The 17,511-nt window shown below is 50.7% G+C and overlaps 5 protein-coding genes and 1 non-coding gene across 6 annotated transcripts; 2 read left to right on the top strand and 4 right to left on the bottom strand.

The window, feature by feature from the left end:
• Window positions 1-70: 70 nt before the first annotated feature.
• Window positions 71-2,303, bottom strand: AtWU_02918 (aromatic amino acid ammonia-lyase; the record flags this gene model as incomplete). Its single annotated transcript, XM_035498031.1, has 3 exons — window positions 71-1,935; window positions 1,996-2,102; window positions 2,164-2,303. 3 exons carry the CDS (start codon window positions 2,301-2,303, stop codon window positions 71-73), a joined length of 2,112 nt encoding a protein of 703 aa, XP_035353924.1.
• Window positions 2,304-2,811: 508 nt separating this feature from the next.
• Window positions 2,812-3,709, bottom strand: AtWU_02917 (thioesterase domain-containing protein; the record flags this gene model as incomplete). Its single annotated transcript, XM_035498030.1, has 3 exons — window positions 2,812-2,886; window positions 2,935-3,386; window positions 3,454-3,709. 3 exons carry the CDS (start codon window positions 3,707-3,709, stop codon window positions 2,812-2,814), a joined length of 783 nt encoding a protein of 260 aa, XP_035353923.1.
• Window positions 3,710-4,397: 688 nt separating this feature from the next.
• On the bottom strand, window positions 4,398-5,093 carry AtWU_02916 (class I SAM-dependent methyltransferase; the record flags this gene model as incomplete). The annotated part of the gene is made up of 1 exon (XM_035498029.1): window positions 4,398-5,093. The coding sequence occupies one exon, from the start codon at window positions 5,091-5,093 to the stop codon at window positions 4,398-4,400; it is 696 nt and encodes a 231-aa protein (XP_035353922.1).
• Window positions 5,094-5,815: 722 nt separating this feature from the next.
• Window positions 5,816-13,273, top strand: AtWU_02915 (polyketide synthase; the record flags this gene model as incomplete). The annotated part of the gene is made up of 2 exons (XM_035498028.1): window positions 5,816-12,270; window positions 12,325-13,273. 2 exons carry the CDS (start codon window positions 5,816-5,818, stop codon window positions 13,271-13,273), a joined length of 7,404 nt encoding a protein of 2,467 aa, XP_035353921.1.
• Window positions 13,274-13,561: 288 nt separating this feature from the next.
• AtWU_02914 (adenylate-forming enzyme AfeA) lies at window positions 13,562-15,407 on the top strand (the record flags this gene model as incomplete). The annotated part of the gene is made up of 3 exons (XM_035498027.1): window positions 13,562-13,774; window positions 13,840-14,957; window positions 15,029-15,407. The coding sequence occupies 3 exons, from the start codon at window positions 13,562-13,564 to the stop codon at window positions 15,405-15,407; spliced, it is 1,710 nt and encodes a 569-aa protein (XP_035353920.1).
• Window positions 15,408-15,893: 486 nt separating this feature from the next.
• AtWU_r21 lies at window positions 15,894-16,009 on the bottom strand. The gene has a single exon (XR_004775201.1). It is a non-coding gene; the product is annotated as a 5S ribosomal RNA (ribosomal RNA).
• Between the last annotated feature and the right edge of the window lie 1,502 nt (window positions 16,010-17,511).

Genomic DNA, 17,511 nt, shown 5'->3' with positions numbered 1-17,511 from the left:
GGCTGGTGTCATCCCTTGACCTTGTTGAAAGGGCTATACCCGCTTCCATTATGCCAAGATTGTCCGGTGTCTATTGCTGAAATGATTTTAGAATTGTGCCACTCAGCGTACCGTTTCGCAAAGCTTCATATACAACTGATATCCACCCCCCAACAGTCTTCTTGGCTCTACCATTGATCGTCTCTGGCAAATTATTTTGGCTCGCCGAGGGGTGCTCAACGAACCCCTGGTGGAAGGGGATTTGAAGGTCATGTCGAATGGCCGTATAGATCTCCTTTGTCCCTATTCCGAGGAAGTCGGCTGTTGGTTGCAAAGTGCAAAATTCGGCGAACACCTCTCGATAAACAGCTTCAAGCTTGAGCACACTCATCATCTTGCATGCATAGATTGCTGTAAATAGATCGGAATTCTGCCGATTCTGTGGGACAATCTCCAAAAGAGCCCCGAAAAGCACGGGGACGAACATCTCGCCCACGCGCTTGCAGCGATCGGTTAGGTCGAGACGTGAAGTCGATGGCCAAGAATTCTGGAACGCTTCGGAAAGATGATCCGCTACCTTGTCTATTTCATGTGGCTCAAGCACCTTCCCAAAAGCTTCGTTTGCGATATCCCTAGCAGCACCCTGAAGCCTCTCAAAGAAGCGGAGTTGCAGGACACGTAGGTCGAGGGCTTGGCAAGCGACGTATAGTGCACACGCGCCCATCATTGACACAATATCAACCGCTTTCATGGTATACCGTGCTGAAACAAATGCCAGTGAGTTGAGTGCTTGGTTCTGCATCTCTGCGGTCTGAACGTGGGAGCTAACTGGATTGGCGAGATACGCTAACTCAGACATGTAGGCCGCCATGTTGATATCTACCCCCTTCATAGTGAAGGAAAGGCTGGGGTCGTCAGCGACTAGATTGGTGGGCAGACCATTGTTCAGGTTGGGGTCGATCATCTCGTTGCACTGAACAAACAACATTTTCCCGAACATTTGCAACGCAAGTCGGGTCTTCTCCATTGCTGAAGTAATCGAGGTTGCTTGGAAGTTACCTCCCGTGTAGAAGGTCTTCGAGCCCGTATCAATAAGCGGGTTATCCGACGTTGAATTGAGTTCAACCTGGACTTGGCGATCCGCGAGAAGAAGATCCTCCAGCTGTGGACCAATCCATTGACTGGCTGTTCGGAGAGAATAACGATCCTGGACAAGACCCGTCCTGGTTTGGGTGGTACTACTTCCCCTGGCAAGTAGAGAGCCTTTCAGCAGTGACAAAATGTTTTCCGCAGCTTCAATCTGGCCTTGATGCGGACGCACCCGAGCGATAAAAGGATGAAAACTTTCTGTGCTCCCTTGTATGGCCTCAACTGTAAGGGCAGTAACTGCCTGCGCAAGTACGGCCAGCTGATGCGCCTCATAGAGCACTAAGCCGGCAAGAGCACCCGAAGCGGCTGTGCCGTTAACCAAACCAAGGCCCTCTTTGGGTCCCAGCGTGACACCCTTCGCACCAATTGTCTGCAGTGCCTTCTGAGCCGTAACAACATGATGCTCCGATCCATCCTTGACACGCACATAGATCCCGGGACTCCCTTCAATCGCCCCGACAACGTATGCGAGCGGCATGAGATCCCCTGATGCGGAAATAGTTCCCCGGAGAGGAATTACAGGGATGACATCCTCACGGATCAACCGCAAGATTGCACTAATTGCGGGCAGTGACACGGCTGAATGACCCCGGGCAACTGAATTGCTTCTCACAAGCATAGTCGCCTTGACCCATTCGGAAGGCATGGAGTGGGAGGTGTGCTCCTGGAAATCGGATTTTAGGCCTTCATTGGTAGTATCAGATTTGGTAAGAATGCCGCTTTGGAGTAGTTGAAGGAGAGAGCTCTGCAAAGTGGTCGTCTGGTTCGTCCGTGAGTCAGCACTCCCCCCAAATCCAGTATTGACACCTGATAAATTGTGGGTCAATTCTAATACCATCTAGAGTTTGATTTGAAGGCTCGACTCACCATAGATATGATGCCCATCTCGAAGGCATTCGGCTAGTGCTATCACACTCCCATTTATAGCATCGATAGTCTCAGGCTTCTCGGTAAGTCGAGGCTGGCAGCCGTATCTATCTTAGATGTTAGGCTCATTCGTGTGAGTAGATGTTATTGAGTGGGATGTTGGCTAACTTTGCTACCGCGACAACATCAGCAAGACTAAGGCTATAGCCGTCGATACTGAGTTCACCATTCTGAACAACTTGATTCAGATCTCTCCAGTGGGCACTTGTTGTCTCTAAGTGACCATCAGGTATGTGTTTATCAAGCATAGTGGGTATATTGTTGTGTTTGATGAGTTTAGATATTCAATCTTCACTGTGGCTCGGGCTTCCTCCCTAAAAATTCTATATATATACCTTCTTCAGTCCCTTGCGGTCGTTATCGGCATTTGAGGAAAGCACAAGGTGCTCGTTTCGGCGAGGAGCTCTCCGCAGCTACTAATTAAGTACCGCATGACCTGTGCAGTCGCCACCAGCTGAGACAAAATGCACTTCGCTGTAAAACTATTCAAATGGATTGGTGCATCAATAGACTATCACTACGCAGAAGCGTGTCTCAGAATAAGAAATCCAACCGGCTCGTGTTCTCAGGCCGGCCCGGTTCAGCTCCGCTGCCCGTACTGCTATCTACAAAGCCAGAAATTCCAACAGCACCCGGTTAGACAGATACGGTTCGTTCCCAGAGAATTGCCTATTCAGATGCGATATGCAGTTCGGATCGATCTCGATGGGCTCGTGCTATCGGTGAGCCCCTTCATCTGAATTGAAGCACTGTCGATCATTCGGGATTTGGCTGCTGCGGTCGAGTCAACATTGCGCAAGCTTCCCGGATTCTGGCTGTTGTTTGGTAACACTGCAGCATCATCAGCAAGGCCATGACAAATGCCAAAGGGAATCAGACATTTTGGTCATCGAATATGGTAAAATGGTTGCCTGGGATCTCCAAGCAAGCTTTGATGAAGCTCGTATCGTACTCCTCCCATCCCAGGTATGGCCAGTCCCGGATGAGATCGATGTAGTGGGGCTCCGCCTCGGGGTCAAGATGTACCGGATTAGCTGCGCGTATGAGTATTGCAGGAGGCAGAGCTGATGAAAATTGTGGCGGTCGCCATTCACGCTGCATCTCGTGAGCGTACAGAATGCATTGCTGCGCTTGTACCCGCCGGGCATCGGACATTCGGGCCGGTAGCTGGAAGCTGGCAGCAACATCAGCGATCGTGCGGGGATACTGGTCTGTGACCTTGGCAATCGGAAAGACACTGTCGATCATGATAACACCCTGCACCGTGTACTGGGGAAGTTTCATTAGTCGAGATGCAACTTCCAAAGCAACGCAGCCGCCGAGAGACCATCCTATGTGTAAAAAGCAATTCATTGTTAGTGCCAGTGATTCCGCGTTAGCGCTAAAATTCCGTCATACCTCCCAGGATAACCTCTCCGGACCCGATGGCCGACCGAACTAAGTGTGAATAAACAACTCCCATCTGACGAATGCCGTGGTCCCATTTGCCTCCGTGATCGAAGTGAGTGTTGCCGATGCCGTAAAGCGGCCGATGAAGCTCACCCAAGCAAAAATACGGGAAGACAGTGCCGCCTGCATCATGGAAAAGTATCAATGGAGTGGACAATTCGTTTGTTCCCAATCCTGACTGGATCTTGCACGGGTTCTCTTCCATGTCGGCCGACAGACTAGGGACTTTGCTGGCTTGTGGTTGTATACCAGTAGCAAGCCTGGCCTTCTTATCACCCCCTCATCATGACGGCATCCATGCACATACTAGCCCTGTGTGCCAGAATCAGCGTCGGAAATAATAACTCCGTGACCGGTTGCTCTGTTGCCTCCGGTCTTTGTTGAGTTTTAGCTCGCAATCTTGCAGAAGATACGAGACCGAGGGATCGGCAAATTGGAGAATGATCGACGACCCGCTTCTTCGAGCCGCTTTATTCGTCTGTTCACGGGCTCCAAGTCCAGGCCCCTTCCAAGATTGGCAATTGCAATTTCAAATGGATTTCTGTCCGGGGCCCTGCGAGCCAGCCTGAAGAATTGAGCTTTAACACCGTCTGATCGTCTACCTTTTGCACAATTTTGTTGGCAAGAAGGATTCAGCAAGCTCGAGAAACTGGATTTCATTGGAAGACGCTAATAATTATTGACTAATGTTGCACAAAGATTCGGAGCTAATCGGAACCTTTTGGATACAAAATTGTTTGAGTAACAAAAGAAGACATCCTCGATTACCCAAGGCACCAGTCAAGCCTGATTTGATAGGAATCAACGTGTAACAGTAGGCACGTCTTCCTCTGATTGTAACAACCCTCGATGTAAAACACATGAGGCACCTCGAAGCCCTACATTCAAGTGGTTCAGGCCAACCGGGGTTTGCGAGCCCGAAAGAGCAGCACCACTCCTACAATATGGGTCTCGACCTCCTCAAATTCATTTTCCAATGCCTTGACAAATACCTCCGGGTTATCATCCGTATTTCCAAATATGCCTTTCCAGTTGTAGAGGCGCATGGTCAGACGCCCGAGCAGATTATGCTGTGCGCCATAACCTAAGATAGTGGCACCAAACAGAGTCCCTTCCGCAGTCAAGTGGCGTTTCAGGTGCGCAAACACAGTCGCCTTGTGATCGGTTGGCGGAGGTAGACAATGCAGCAGGTACATCATAGATATGGAGTCAAATTTGGGTGATGCACCAAGGGATCCTTGTCCGGCTGGAACGGTGAATGGCTCGAAAACACTAGCCTGCACACATTCAGTCTTGCTTGGACAGTCGATACGTTCGGCAGATTTTTGGAGACAGGAAGGGTTCATGTCGACAAGAACTAAGTGCTGAGGCCATTCTTGGTGTCTCTGCCGCATCTGCTCGCGATGCTGTACAGGGAAAAGCCCGGTACCGACACCAATGTCCATATGGCGAGGTCCAACGTTTGCCGCAAAGAAGGAACTAAGGACTGGCAAGGGACATCGCCACACATAATTGTCGTTCCACCAGTGAACGATAATATCATAGATAGTGAGCGTAATGCTCGAGTAAATTTCCCAGCCGCCCGGCATATTGGTTTTTTTGAGGCCTCTCGCTCGTCAGACAATCTGCTCGGTGTGCTGTCGTCAATCCGAAATGATTTTTTGGGGGCGTCAGTGCCCAGAGCAGTCCCTGATTTATGCAACTTCAACGAAAAGGAAAATAAAATATAAGGAAGAAAGGAACAGCTCGAACAAGACGATCATATGATGGAAAATCGTTTCGCCGTCGATCATAGAGCTGAGAGTCCGTCTATCGGATGGTTTGTGGCTTCACCAAACAACTCCCCACCCGTCCCCACTCCTTCTGCAAGGGAAAAGCACATGTTGATTGATACGAACGTCAGCACTAACACACCGTGCATTAGATGATGTATAGCTGCGTGCGGGGTCTGCTCTCGGTCTTGCTCAAGGCCGAGAAGTTACTGCGTTGCTCTCCGGGATTGAAGATAGATACACACCGGAAGTTCTATGAGCGGTCGAACCCAAAAAGCAAAGCCAGAAAGTTGAAGTGCGTGATGGGGAAGTGAAGCCATTGCAGGCGTACTCTTGGTTTGCCTTTCCTGATCACAAATCATTGTTCATCATTCGATCATGATCCACCTTCCCAACATGCTGGACACCATCACAGCCTATGCCCTTATATAGTGCAAAGTCACCGAAGGCCTCAGATTCCTTCCAGATTTGTGAACGATATTTGTGGTTTTGAGCTATCTTCCCCGTCAAACTGAGTAACGATCTTTTGATTAGTCCCAATGACACGAACAGAACCAATCGCCATCATCGGCACAGGCTGCCGATTCCCAGGATCGGCCTCCTCGCCCTCTCGACTCTGGGAACTACTGGAGAATCCGCGCGATGTCGCCTCTAAGCCCCCTCCTGACCGCTTCAATTCAGACGCCTTCTACCAAGCTGGCAAGGCCCGGCCCGGCATGATGGTTGCTCCCGAGGCCTACTTTCTCCAGGAGGATATTCGGGCATTTGATGCCCCTTTCTTCAAGGTCTCCCCTGCGGAGGCCGCATCAATGGATCCTCAGCAACGATTGCTCATGGAAGTAGTATACGAAGCTCTCGAAAGATCCGGGCTTCCACTACAGCACTTGCAGGGTTCATATACGGGAGTTTATTGTGGCTCCATGAGCAACGACTACCAATCCCTGATCAATGCAGATCTAAATATGCTACGCCCTTTTTCAGTCACTGGTACAACAGCCTCGATCCTTGCCAATCGAATCTCTTACTTTTTCGATTGGCATGGACCCTCATTTGTCCTGGATACGGCCTGCTCCTCGAGCTTAGTAGCACTCCACCTGGCGGCGGAGGCACTACACAATGGTGACTGCTCACTCGCTGTTGTCGTGGGTAGCAACCTGATTCTATCCCCAGATCCATTTATTGGGGAGTCCCAGATGCATATGATGTCACCCACAGGGCGCTGTCATATGTGGGATGCCCAGGGCGATGGCTATGCCCGAGGCGAAGGGGTGGCCGCGCTCGTGTTGAAGCGTCTCCAGGATGCAGTTGCTGATGCTGATCCCATTGAATGTGTCATTCGCTCTACTGGTGTAAATTCGGACGGTCATACCGAAGCACTGACCTTGCCTAATGGTGAGGCACAGCGGGAGCTTATTCGCTCAACATATGCGCGCGCTGGTCTCAATCCCCTTCGCCGAGAAGACCGTTGCCAATTTTTCGAAGCCCATGGGACAGGAACACAAGCGGGTGATCCTCAAGAGGCATTTGGTATTTCCTCTGCTTTTTTCGACGATGGCTCCCATCCCGATGATTTCATCTACGTGGGCTCCATTAAGAGCGTCACAGGCCATGCAGAAGGCACGGCAGGAATTGCTGGGGTTCTCAAAGCATCACTAGCCATCCAGCATGGTGTTATACCACCCAACCTGCCGTTTAACAGACTCAACCCCCTAGTGGCTCCATATACCTCCCACCTCCAATTCCCGACTCAAGCTCTTCCCTGGCCAGACCTTCCATCCGGGTCTCCACGACGGGTGTCGGTCAACTCATTTGGATTTGGGGGCACCAATGCGCACGTCGTTCTGGAGAGCTTTGACAGACCTCCATCATCTTCATCAGACTGTGAGCCTGTAACACCAACAATTCTCCCGTTTGTATTCTCAGCAGCATCTGAAGCCTCGCTCACTGCGGTCCTACGACATTATGTCAGTTATTTGGAGGAACGCCCTACAGTAAACCTACTGGAACTAGCCGCTTCCCTTCTAAAGAAACGATCCACCTTGAGTCATCGCTTAATTCTTACTGCAGGCACAATTGAAAGCCTCAGGGGGTCCCTAAATGATGAACTGCAACGACTATCTGCTGACACATCGTCAACTATCACACGACGGCTCACCCCTGGGCCAAAAAGAATATTAGGTGTTTTTACGGGTCAAGGCGCACAATGGCCACAGATGGGCTTAGATGTTATCTCTCAATGCCCACAGTCTCAGATTTGGATGGAAGAGATGCAGCAGGCCCTGGATACTCTTCCAGCGGAGTACAGACCGGCGTTCACTCTTTTGGATGAATTGTCCGCTCCCGAGGAAACATCTCGGCTCAACTCAGCAGCAATCTCGCTACCGCTGCGTACAGCACTGCAAATCATCCAGGTTAATATCCTGCGCTCCCTTGGAATAGAATTCGCAGCTGTTGTTGGTCATTCCTCTGGTGAAATTGGTGCAGCCTATGCAGCAGGTTGGCTGACCCTAAGAGATGCCATTCGGGTCGCCTATTTGCGAGGAGTCGCAGCACAGTACGCTGGCTCTCAGGGAAAGTCTGGTGCTATGCTAGCAGTTAGTACACCGTGGGATCAGGCGGATGCAATGTGTAGCGAAGCGGCCCATTCTGGTACAATTGTCGTGGCTGCCTTCAATTCTCCTACCAGTGTGACTTTCTCAGGCGACAGTGAGTTGATCACTGAGATGGAGTGGGTCATAGAGAGCCTCGGCTATTCTTCACGGCGTTTGCGTGTCGATACGGCTTATCACTCTAGTCATATGATCCCCTGTGCTGATCCATATGTTCAATCAATGAGACAGTGCCAAGTCCAGGGACGCAAAAGCTCATCTGACACCAAGTGGTTTTCCAGTGTCTTCGAGGGTCAAGTTATGCAGAATCTTGACATCCAGTACTGGAGCGATAATATGCTTCGCCCTGTACTCTTCTCTCAGGCATTGACAGCTCCTATCACAGAACTTCCGGGGATAGATGCCATTGTTGAGGTGGGACCCCATGCTGCTCTTCAGGGGCCCACCATGCAAACCTTGTCGACCATCAAACCTGACGAAGCCGATGTCCCTTACGTCGGAATTGCTAATCGCAAGTCTGGTGGTATCGAAGCTTTAGCACTGGCGGTGGGCTCTTTATGGGCGAATCTAGGATGTCAAACTCTGGATGTCGTCTCATACATCCGGCTGTTTTCGCCGTCTATGAAGTTAAACTATCTTACTGATCTTCCCACCTATCCATTTGACCACAGTCAAAGGTACTGGGCCGTTCCACGTCTATCCAGTGCGCGCATCAACCGTCGACACCCCATCCACCCCCTCCTTGGCGCCCTTACCCCTGAGACTGGCGATGCAGAGTGGCGCTGGCGTAACTTCTTGCGGGTGCAGGACTTAGAATGGATGGACGGGCACCAAGTGCAATCGCAAGTTGTATTTCCTGCTACAGGGTATCTCGTCATGGCTCTAGACGCGGCCCGTTTTGTTGCAGATGAACGGCAGCTCCAACTCGTCGAGATACGTGAACTTACCATCGATCGCGCGATTACTATACCCGATAATTCCTCCGGCGTCGAGACTCTGTTTACTTTCTATCGAACAGACAGCAATGGCGACAAAATAGCTGGGGTATTCACCTGCCAATCGAGTCTTGATGATAATTCCTTCCATTGCTGTGCATCCGGTCACCTAGAGATATCTTTTGGCGAGCCAGATGCAACGCTCTTGCCATCATTGAGTCCGACACCCCCGGGATTGCGCCCTGTGGATTCAGACGAGTTCTACCAGCAACTAGATAGCCTCGGGTATGGCTACTCAGGTATATTTCGCACCCTTCAAGACATCTGGCGTCGGAAGGACGTCGCAAATGCCAAACTACCGATTCTCGACGCGGGTTCAGCGCTTCTGATCCATCCTGCTACGTTGGACACTGGCCTCCAGGCCATAATGGCGGCGATGGGAGATCCTAACGACGGCCAAGTATCCGGCTTGTATCTCCCCACTAGAATCGCAAGCACAATAATTAACCCTTCTCTCTACCGCGTCAGCAGCGGGCAAACTCTCCGTGGCCCCTATGAAGTAGCGGCCACGGTGTCCTGGACCGATAACTCAGGCATACGCGGCGATATCGATCTGTTCGACAGTGAAGGTCATGGTCTAGTCCAAATAGAGGGTGTTGAAATATCTCCCCTTGCCCAGCCCAGTATGGACGATATCAGGGCATTCGCAGAACGTAAATGGGGTCCTTTGCTGCCAAACGCAATGCTCTCCAGGCCCCCTAGTCTCCCTGGCTGTTATCTCGAGGTCAACCGCGTGGCTCTGCTTTACTTGAGGGACACGCAACAACAGCTGACATATGAGGATCGCCAACAGCTGGATTGGCACCGAGGCCGCTATGTAGCCTGGATGGATATGATGTTGTCCAGGGTGCAGGCTGGCAACCATCCCAATTATCCTGCAGAATGGCTCCGGGATGATTACATCTCTGTGGTCTCAGAAGATCTGAAACATGCGATCAAAAACCACTTGGAAACCTTAGAGGTTGCGGGTCCGAAACTCATAGGGTGGCTGCGTGGCCAAGTCAGCATTATGGAAGAGCTACGCCGCGACGATCTCCTCACTCGATTCTATCAAGACTTCTGGTTTCGAATGATGACTTGCAGTCTCGCTGGTGTCGTAAGTCAATTGTCCTTCCGGTACCCTCGCATGAAGATTCTTGAAGTTGGGGCTGGGACAGGCTCAGCGACACGGGAGGTGCTCGACCAAATTGGACGAGACTATCATTCGTACACCTATACCGACGTCTCTGCGGCCTTCTTCGAAGAAGCCCAAAGCGCTTTTGAAACGCACAATGATCGCTTCATATACCAAGTCTTGGATCTAGAGCGGGATCCAACAGAACAGGATTTTGCCGAGCATGCGTATGATCTGGTCATCGCGAGCAACGTACTGCACGCTACCCGTTCCTTGACTAAAACTATGACCCATGTACGACGCTTACTGAAGCCCGGCGGAAGGGTTGTTGTGCTCGAGCTTATTGACCCTGAAGATGTTGTCATTTCGACCATTTTTGGCGGGTTTGAAGGATGGTGGTTAGGAGAAAACGACGGTCGCCCCTGGGGACCTATGGTCTCCATTGATGCCTGGGACGAGGTGCTCCGAAATGCGGGCTTTGGGGGGGTGGAAACATGTTCTTCTCCAGAAGTCAGAGAACAGGTGGGACTTTCGGTCTTTAGCTCCCAGGCCGTGGATGATCACATTTTGAAGTTGCAGAAACCGCTTTCGGTGCCCGCCACGGGACAGTACCCAGATCTTGTCCTACTTGGGGGTGCCTCTCCACGCACAGAACGTCTACTCGCTGGGGTCCAGAATCTCGTGGCACCCTTTTTCGCTCGTATCAGCCATTCGGCCACGCTTGAAGACTTTGTCCCTCCACCCAATGCAACTTTATTGTCCGTTTTGGTTTTGTCCGACATAGACACCCCTTGCTTGCAAGATTTTTCTGCGAACCGTCTGCACAGCCTACAGGCGCTATTTGGGGCTGCTGGGAAGCTTCTCTGGGTTGCGACTGGCAAGCCCGGCGAAAACCCCTATCAGGCCATGACTAAAGGAATTTTACGCTGTTTGTCTTACGAAATTCCACATGCCCTACTCCAGCACCTCACTGTCGATGACTGGGAAACGGTTGAACCCAATATCATAGCTACAGCACTCATGCGGCTTGTTCATACGGAAGCCTATAATGACTATAGTCTCGCTGACTGTACCGAGAATCCGGAATGGGAACTTCGATTCGAAGACAACATGATGATGATCCCTAGGTTGAAGGCTAGTCCCACGATGAACCGACGACTTCTTACTAGTCGTGGCTTTGCCAGTAGAGAGCATGTGGAACCCAAACTGACGCCTGTGAATGTCGTTTCTGATAACACAGAAGCCGCCCTGGTCTCATTACCCCAAAAGACACTGCCAGGCCAGATGGTCCATGTGCATAACAAAGACATTGTCTACATTCGGGTCCACTATGCCACTATTTCCACGGTTTACGTGGAGTCTGCTGGCTTTGCGTACCTAGTTTTAGGACAAGACCAGAAGACACGCACACGAGTTGTGGGGTTGTCTATTAATCACGCCTCGGTCATTTCCACTCCAGCATCCTGGTGTTGGAACGCTCCCAGCTGGCTCTCAGAACAAGACGAAGCAGCATATTTGAGCGAAGTTGCTACGGCCCTGGTTGCCCGTAATCTGGTTAGCAAAGCCCCATCTAACACTGTTCTGCTTCTGGACGGAGCTACCGCATCTCTTCAAGAATCGGTGGCTGCAATGGCCTCCATGAAAGGTGTCAGAGTGCGGTATATCACAAGCACCGAGGTTGCCCGAAAACGCCCAACCACGCTTGTCATTCCACCCCGTAGCTCAACACGTGCAATCTCGCGCCTGTTACCTTCTGGGGTTTCGGTTTTCGCCAGTTTGAGGTCTGAAACAGACACTACCATTTCCCGAATTAGGTCGGCGTTGTCTCCTGCAGTGGCGACCTATAGCTTGCCCGCCCTCTACGGCGGCTTGCCAGCCTCAGGGGCAGAGGGCGAAGGGGGCTTCTGCACAAATATCCTGGCAGCATCCTGCATTTTTGCGGAACAACAAACCTCCTTGCGGTCGACTGTTGTCACGATCAAACCAGAGGACATTCCCTCTAACTCCCCAGGCAGTGACCATTCCATCATCGTTGACTGGCTGAATTCAGGGCCTGTGTTGGCATACCCCTTATCTGCTAGCTCGTTAGTAAACTTGAACTCCCACAAGACCTATTTGCTAGTTGGTATGACGGGTGATCTTGGGCGATCGGTTTGCCATTGGATGATTAGCCGTGGAGCCCGTTACTTGGTTTTAACCAGTCGAAATCCAAATATCGATCCTTGCTGGGTCGAAGAGATGACGGCCCTTGGGGCCCACGTCGTCGTAAAGGCCATGTTAGTCTGATCCTTCTCTTTTTCAGCAGCATACATACTTATTGACACTTTTAGGGACGTATCGGACCGTGCCTCTGTTTTGCATGTACACAATTACATCATGGCAGAGCTCCCACCAGTTGGGGGTGTTGTAAACGGCGCAATGGTCCTCCGGGATGTCGCTTTTGATAAAGCATCGCTGGAAGATGTGGCCACTGTCCTGGGGCCCAAAGTGAAGGGCAGTCAGATATTGAATGAACTCTATCACGGTGAAAATCTAGACTTCTTCATCTTGATGGGTTCGTATACCGGCATAGCCGGTAACTTCAACCAGTCTATATATGCCGCAACAGCGGTTTACATGGAGGATCTCGTGCTTCAGCGACGGCTCCGTGGCCAGGTCGGCAGCATTGTCTTTCCAGCTGAAGTGCGCGGCATTGGCTATGTTGCTCGCATGGGAACACAGACTAGAGAACACCTTGCAAAAACTGTTGGCAAATCGATATTGTCCGAGCGTGACCTGTTGGAACTGTTTGCAGAGGCAATTCTGGCCGGTCGGCCTGACTCTGACCGGGATCCAGCTATTATTTGCGGTCTTGCTATGACTGACCCTGCAGAATATCCCGACGTGATATGGTTCAAAAACCCTAGCCTCTGGTCCTACATTCAATATTCTCGACAGTCGCAGGCTCGGGACGGTAAGCAGGAGCAAATCCCCATCAAGGCGCAACTGCAGTCGGCAAGTAGCTTAACTGAAGCGGCCGAGATCATTGCTGCAGGCTTCTCTAAGAAACTTGAGCGCAAGCTACAACTGCCTCGAGATTCCGAGCTACCTGGGGCGACCTTGTTATCTGATTTCGGCATAGATTCACTGATCGCGGTCGATCTGCGGGTCTGGTTTGTCAAGGAGTTAGGCGTGGATATGCCGGTGCTAAAGCTGCTAGGAGGGTTGTCCATTGATGCCCTGGCGCAAGATGCGGCTGGACAGTTGGACCCAGCACTGCTGCCACGGGTCCAGACATAAGTAGTTATGAGATGTGTGACTTAGCTAGCTGTTCGCGAGTCTCAGTCAATTCAGCTCCTGAAATCGGAAAGGTCATCCCGATTCACGTGCTGGGATTTTCGGTCACTCTGATTCTGATTTGTAGAAGGCACCCAGTGCCGACGAGTTTCTCCGTCGACTCCGTAGGCCGCCAGCTTCCTCCTCATGGGAAGGGTATAAGAGGCCCTGGCTCCCCTCAGACGTCTGTTCCAGCATCTCTCTTCTCTTCTCGCCCAAACCTTCTTGCATTCAGGTTACTGTACTCACACGATGGACTCCTCTCGCTCTTATGACGTGGTCACCTTCTCCCTGGATGCCCAGGTAGAGTATGATCCTTGCAAGCCTTTGTTCATCGATCCCCAGGAGCCCTCGCGGTCTCTCAACGCCAGCCAGTTCAAGTTCCTGGTGCACACTCTGATTGCCGGGCTGAAGGCCCATGGCCTGGGTCGTGGTGATTGCGTCTTACTCCATACGGGGAACAATGTACGTCTATCCTAGTCCACTACACACTCCTCTTGGCTCACCTTTCCTTTTCTACCCATACTTAGGTTCTCTACACGGCCCTGTTCCTGGCCATCATCGGCGCAGGTGGCGTCTATATGGGCTCCAATCCACACAGTCAACTGCAAGAGCTCAATCACACCGTCTCCCTAACCCATCCCAAATGGATCATCACCGAGCCAGAAGGGTCCTCAACAGTGCATACCATTGCTAACAAGCATGAGTTGGCCAACGACCACATTCTCCTTCTGGACGATGCCACCATCACCGAGACCATTCGTTTCGTGCAGGATCCATCCGTACCTCCTCCTCAGACTACAGACAGAACCACCCTCCTCGCCCTTCTGTCGCACGGCACCTCCCCTCCCCTCCCCATCCCCGACGCAGCAACCGCAGCCTCCACCCCAGCAGCCCTCTACTCCACCAGCGGCACCACCGGCCTCCCCAAAGCTGCCGTGCTCTCCCACGGTTCCCTGATAGCCCAGCACGCCTCCATCGCCCACTCCTCTCCTTACCCTGTGACACGTCTCATCTCCCTCCCTATCTTCCACCTCTTCAGCTCCCTCTGGACACACCTCTTTCCCATTCGCTACGGGGAACCTCTCTACCTCCTGCGTGACTTCCAGTTCCCTCTCTTCCTTTCCACTGTCCACCGATACCAGATCACCGAAACCTACCTTGTCCCTGCCATGGTGCACATGCTCAACCAAGCACCTGCCACTCAGGATGTCAAAACCCGCCTCTCCTCCCTCCGATACATAGGCGTTGCTGGGGCACCTATCGACCGTGCCTCTATGTCTGCCTTCCAGGACTTGTTGCATCCGGATGCCTGTGCCGGACAGGTCTGGGGTATGACGGAGTGTGGGGTGGTCTTTCAACAACGCTATCCTGCCAGTGGCAGATCAGGACAGGGTGATCTGGGAAGCATTGGACCTGTCACTGCGGGGTGTGAGGCAAGACTTGTGTCTAGTGCTGAAGTGGTCAAGGATGATGAAGTCCCGGGACAGTTGTATGTGAGAGGGCCTGGTTTATTCACGGGATACTTGGGACGTAATGAGTCCATGGTTGATGCTGAAGGGTGGTTTGATACGGGCGATGTGGCCTACGTCAAGAATGGGGAGTATTTCATCGTGGGCAGGACAAAGGAGTTGATTAAAGTGCGGGGGTACGTTTATTTTCTTCCATGCCCTATGTTCATTCTACACCATTGACTAACGCATACAATCGTGGAAATAGATACCAAGTTTGTCCCGCTGAAATCGAAGCCGTACTGCTCCAGCACCCGCTCATTGCGGACGTCGCAGTCATCGGCACCTGTCTATCGGATGGGAGCTCGGAAGCTCCTCGTGCATATGTTGTGCGAGCTAGAGCCCCCGGTGCTAGGGTTAGCTCCGATGAGGTGTATGATTTTGCACGTCAGCGGTTGGCGGCGTATAAAGCGTTGGATGGGGGTGTGTTCTTTGTTGAGAGGATCCCGCGGACTGTTAGTGGGAAGATTCAGAGAGGGAAGTTAGCGAGCATGAATGAGAGACGGGACGCGTTGGCGGGATTGTTGGCGAAATTCAAGGCGAAGGATGTTGGGGGGGTTAGGGGTAGGGCGTCTGTAGTGGTTTAGTGCCATTGAGTAGGTAGCTCTGGGTTATTTGGGATGGTGACGCTGTTGGTTCTACTCTATCTGATTGAGTCGGTTGTTTGTTTCATGTTGTGATGATGTTATCATTATTGATTTCGGGTATATACTGTCTCTGAAGGAAGTCGTGGGTGGATGATGATGCTACTCATTGTCTCTTGTTATTTTGGTCAACAAGTATTAGATCACTGGCAGAATACGCTCTACGTATATGTGTACATTGATGCCGCGAGATTCTATACAAAATCAGCAAGCAAAGTTATGAGAGGACCAATGAAAATGATGATTGTACTACTTAACATATACATTTAGGGTACAGCGTATTGATGGACTGAATCGCTCTCCCATAACAAAGACTCCCTAGTATCCAGCCCATCATCATTCAACATTATAATTAAGAAATAAAAGAGATAAATATATAAAAAAGCCCCGAAGCATATATAAATAAGGGATAAAAATAAAAAGCAAAAATACATACAACAGAAGGGATTCGCTGGTGGTCACCCACCCAACTACTAACCTCCCGGCGTGTGGCTTAAGTACGGCTGAGCGGACGGGAAGCCCTGTTTTCCACACCCTATGGTCGTATGTGCTTCATAATTATTGGACTCAAACTATATAGCACGAAATATAACCTCACAAACCTTATCTATTTCAAGCCCACCACGGAGTAGCAAAGAATCATCCATACAACGCACGGACTACCAGCTACAGCAGAACAACGCTATAGTAATCATGCAAGCCCGTGCAGGTGGCTCGACCAAACAGACCAATCACATCCAGACCACTCCACACATGGGACTGCACAGGCCACATTGTGGTTACACAAGAAGGAATATTCATGCAGGACTGTGCATGGAGATGTGGAGCAACATAAGTCTAGTAGCCAATTACACCTTGTATAGGGTAGCACAAACATGCATGTCAGCCTCAGCACAGACCATGTTGGAGAATGCGCTAATGCACGGTGTTGCAGGTTGACGGCTCTAAAATGTGGCATTAATGCACAGTGTTGCAGGTTAATGGCTCTAAATATGGAGCTAATGCACGGTGTCGCAAAGCAGTCGCTCTAAATATAGAGCTAATGCGCGGTGTTGCAGGTTGATGGCTCTAAAAGCTGCACTCATGCAGAAGACTGCATACAGAATGGTTCTAAAACTGGAACTCATGCACGGTGTTGCAATGCGATTGCTCTAAACAGACACTAATGCACACAGTCGCAGGACAGTCGCTCTAAAACATGCCACTAATGCATGGTCTGACTGGATGGCTCTAAAAAAAGGCACTAATGCACGGTGTTGCAGGACGACTGCTCTAAAATGTAGATCACCACGTGATGTGTCCAATCATATGCCATGACTTTTATCTACAACTGACCCACAGGACCTGGAGATACTGGGGATGGACTCAGTTGAACTTCAGATACTTGAAGCAAGTGCTGCTTTGTAGTTTTTGTTAGGAAGCGCATATACTGCTCTTTTATCGGACTAATATATTACGGCTTCAGCTTTAGAGGAGATAATGGACATAGGTTATCTATTATTGCTCGCTAGAACGAGGACCCATGGTTACACACCTGTCACGGTCGCATATTCTCGATTCTGGTCTTCAGCTGATATCTCGTCAATAAATACATTTTAGATGTGACATCTGATTTCTTAATATATTATGTTGATCTTAAGGCTGCTGACGAGTCCAACATCAAGTACTAAACACCTCCTTGTGCTAATTTCCTCTTCATCGATGTCACCATTGAGCTCGTCCAAAGTATCACCAATGCCAGAAATATTTCTGCACACTTCTGGCAGCCTGACAGACAGTCCGAGAAAGCGGAAAGATAGGGTTGTCGACAATCAACGAGCCCAGAAGTCTAAAAGCGACCTCGTATCCGCCATAAGGGTAGTATGAAGCCCAGCCGTGTTCGCCTTGATGCAAATGCTATGAGTCCGAGTCTTGTGGCTCACAAAAGACAAGAAAGTCGATTCCTGCCGCTAGAATTACCGAAGACCTGGGCTTTTTTTAGATTTTATTTTTTTTTCCTCGATACCTGCCTTGTGTATGATGCCTAATCGGGTCAAGAAATGATTCC

Source organism: Aspergillus tubingensis (genome assembly GCF_013340325.1).
Source record: "Aspergillus tubingensis WU-2223L DNA, scaffold_4, whole genome shotgun sequence".
Classification (NCBI taxonomy): Eukaryota; Fungi; Ascomycota; class Eurotiomycetes; order Eurotiales; family Aspergillaceae; genus Aspergillus; species Aspergillus tubingensis.
The sequence above is the reverse complement of the archived record's forward strand: the minus strand, read 5'-3'. Positions and strand labels throughout refer to the sequence as shown.